Genomic DNA, 2,312 nt, shown 5'->3' on the forward strand with positions numbered 1-2,312 from the left:
GGGTGTTGGGGGTTGTGGGGGGCTCAGGGCGGCATCTCCTTGTCCCCTCTCCCCACAGGCCTGAAGAGGAACCCGTGCTGGGTGGAGCGGTTCAACGTGCAGTTCCTGGGCTCGGTGGAGAGCCAGCCCAGCCCTGCCCACGGGCACCTTGGGGGGGTCTCGCAGGACCCCCTCTCCCATGGCTCTGCCCCTCCCTGCCCACCTCCTCCATCCCGCGTCGCCCCCCAGGTTCATCCCCCGCCACGAGGACGAGCTGGAGCTGGACGTGGACGACCCCATCCTGGTGGAGCTGGAGGAGGATGACTACTGGTACCGGGGCTACAACATGCGGACGGGGGAGAGGGGCATCTTCCCCGCCTTCTACGCCCATGAGGTGGTCGGCCAAGCCCGGGACGCCATCGGTAGGAGCCTGCGGGGTCCCCAGGGCGGGGGGGGGTGTTGGGGGTTGTGGGGGGCTCAGGGCGGCATCTCCTTGTCCCCTCTCCCCACAGGCCTGAAGAGGAACCCGTGCTGGGTGGAGCGGTTCAACGTGCAGTTCCTGGGCTCGGTGGAGGTTCCCTACCACCAGGGCAACGGCATCCTCTGCGCCGCCATGCAGAAGGTGAGCCTGCGGCAGGGGGCTGGTGGCATGCCCCCCCCTCCTCCCCATGCTGACGTGACCCCCCCATGTCATGATTCCACTCCGTGCCCCCCCAGATTGCCACCACCAGGAAGCTGACGGTACACCTGCGCCCGCCGGCCAGCTGCGACCTGGAGATCACGCTGCAGGGCATCAAGCTCATCCTCACCGTCACCGAGTACAGCCGGGACGAGGAGGTGAGGGGCACGGGGCAGGGAGGGGGAGAGCTGTGGGAGAGGGGGTCCTGTGAGGCCCCCCGAGGTGGTGGTGGGTGCAGGTGGCTGCCCTGCCATGAGCCAGACACCCACACCTCGGATCTCTTCTCCTCCTCCATCTCCATCTCCGTCTCCATCTCCTTCTCCTCTTCCAGTTCGAGCGCTGCAGCCACTTCTTCCAGATGAAGAACATCTCCTTCTGTGGGTGCCACCCCCGCAACAGCTGGTGAGACCAGGACGAGCTGGAGCTGGACGTGGACGACCCCATCCTGGTGGAGCTGGAGGAGGATGACTACTGGTACCGGGGCTACAACATGCGGACGGGGGAGAGGGGCATCTTCCCCGCCTTCTACGCCCATGAGGTGGTCGGCCAAGCCCGGGACGCCATCGGTAGGAGCCTGCGGGGTCCCCAGGGCGGGGGGGGGTGTTGGGGGTTGTGGGGGGCTCAGGGCGGCATCTCCTTGTCCCCTCTCCCCACAGGCCTGAAGAGGAACCCGTGCTGGGTGGAGCGGTTCAACGTGCAGTTCCTGGGCTCGGTGGAGGTTCCCTACCACCAGGGCAACGGCATCCTCTGCGCCGCCATGCAGAAGGTGAGCCTGCGGCAGGGGGCTGGTGGCATGCCCCCCCCTCCTCCCCATGCTGACGTGACCCCCCCATGTCATGATTCCACTCCGTGCCCCCCCAGATTGCCACCACCAGGAAGCTGACGGTACACCTGCGCCCGCCGGCCAGCTGCGACCTGGAGATCACGCTGCAGGGCATCAAGCTCATCCTCACCGTCACCGAGTACAGCCGGGACGAGGAGGTGAGGGGCACGGGGCAGGGAGGGGGAGAGCTGTGGGAGAGGGGGTCCTGTGAGGCCCCCCGAGGTGGTGGTGGGTGCAGGTGGCTGCCCTGCCATGAGCCAGACACCCACACCTCGGATCTCTTCTCCTCCTCCATCTCCATCTCCGTCTCCATCTCCTTCTCCTCTTCCAGTTCGAGCGCTGCAGCCACTTCTTCCAGATGAAGAACATCTCCTTCTGTGGGTGCCACCCCCGCAACAGCTGGTGAGACCCCCCCCCAGGTCCTCCCACAGCCCCCTAGCATTTCCAGCCCCAAGGGATCTCCCCCATCCCCTACCCGGGGCACCCACACCCCTGTGGTGCCACACCAGGTCCCTCTGCTTGGTCCCCATCCTGTTGTGGCTGCCCCAGCCCCACGGTCCCAGGGGGTGTCCCCTCCACAGAGCCCCCCACAGGGGAAGGAGTGGGGTGTCCCCCCTCCCCTCACCCTGCTCCCCCCCACAGCTATTTCGGGTTCATCACCAAGCACCCGGTGCTGAGCCGCTTCGCCTGCCACGTCTTCGTCTCCCAGGAATCCATGCGGCACGTCGCCGAGTGTGTCGGGTACGATGGGGATGGGGGGAGCCACGGGGCGCTGGGAGAGGGGGTTACAGAGGTTTTGTGTGCTAGGGGTGCGGATGTTGTGGTGCTATG

General features: G+C 66.8%; 1 protein-coding gene across 1 annotated transcript in view; it reads left to right on the forward strand.

The window, feature by feature from the left end:
- Positions 1-2,312, forward strand: part of MAPK8IP2 (mitogen-activated protein kinase 8 interacting protein 2) — a 10,395-nt gene that overhangs the window by 7,129 nt on the left and 954 nt on the right. The window contains exons 11-15 of the mRNA XM_014961952.1: positions 229-401; positions 492-601; positions 697-816; positions 990-1,060; positions 2,124-2,222. Coding sequence (XP_014817438.1) covers positions 229-401; positions 492-601; positions 697-816; positions 990-1,060; positions 2,124-2,222 — 573 coding nt within the window. The remainder of the gene's footprint in view (positions 1-228; positions 402-491; positions 602-696; positions 817-989; positions 1,061-2,123; positions 2,223-2,312) is intronic.

Source organism: Calidris pugnax, unplaced genomic scaffold (assembly GCF_001431845.1).
Source record: "Calidris pugnax isolate Ruff unplaced genomic scaffold, ASM143184v1 scaffold459, whole genome shotgun sequence".
Taxonomy (NCBI): Eukaryota; Metazoa; Chordata; class Aves; order Charadriiformes; family Scolopacidae; genus Calidris; species Calidris pugnax.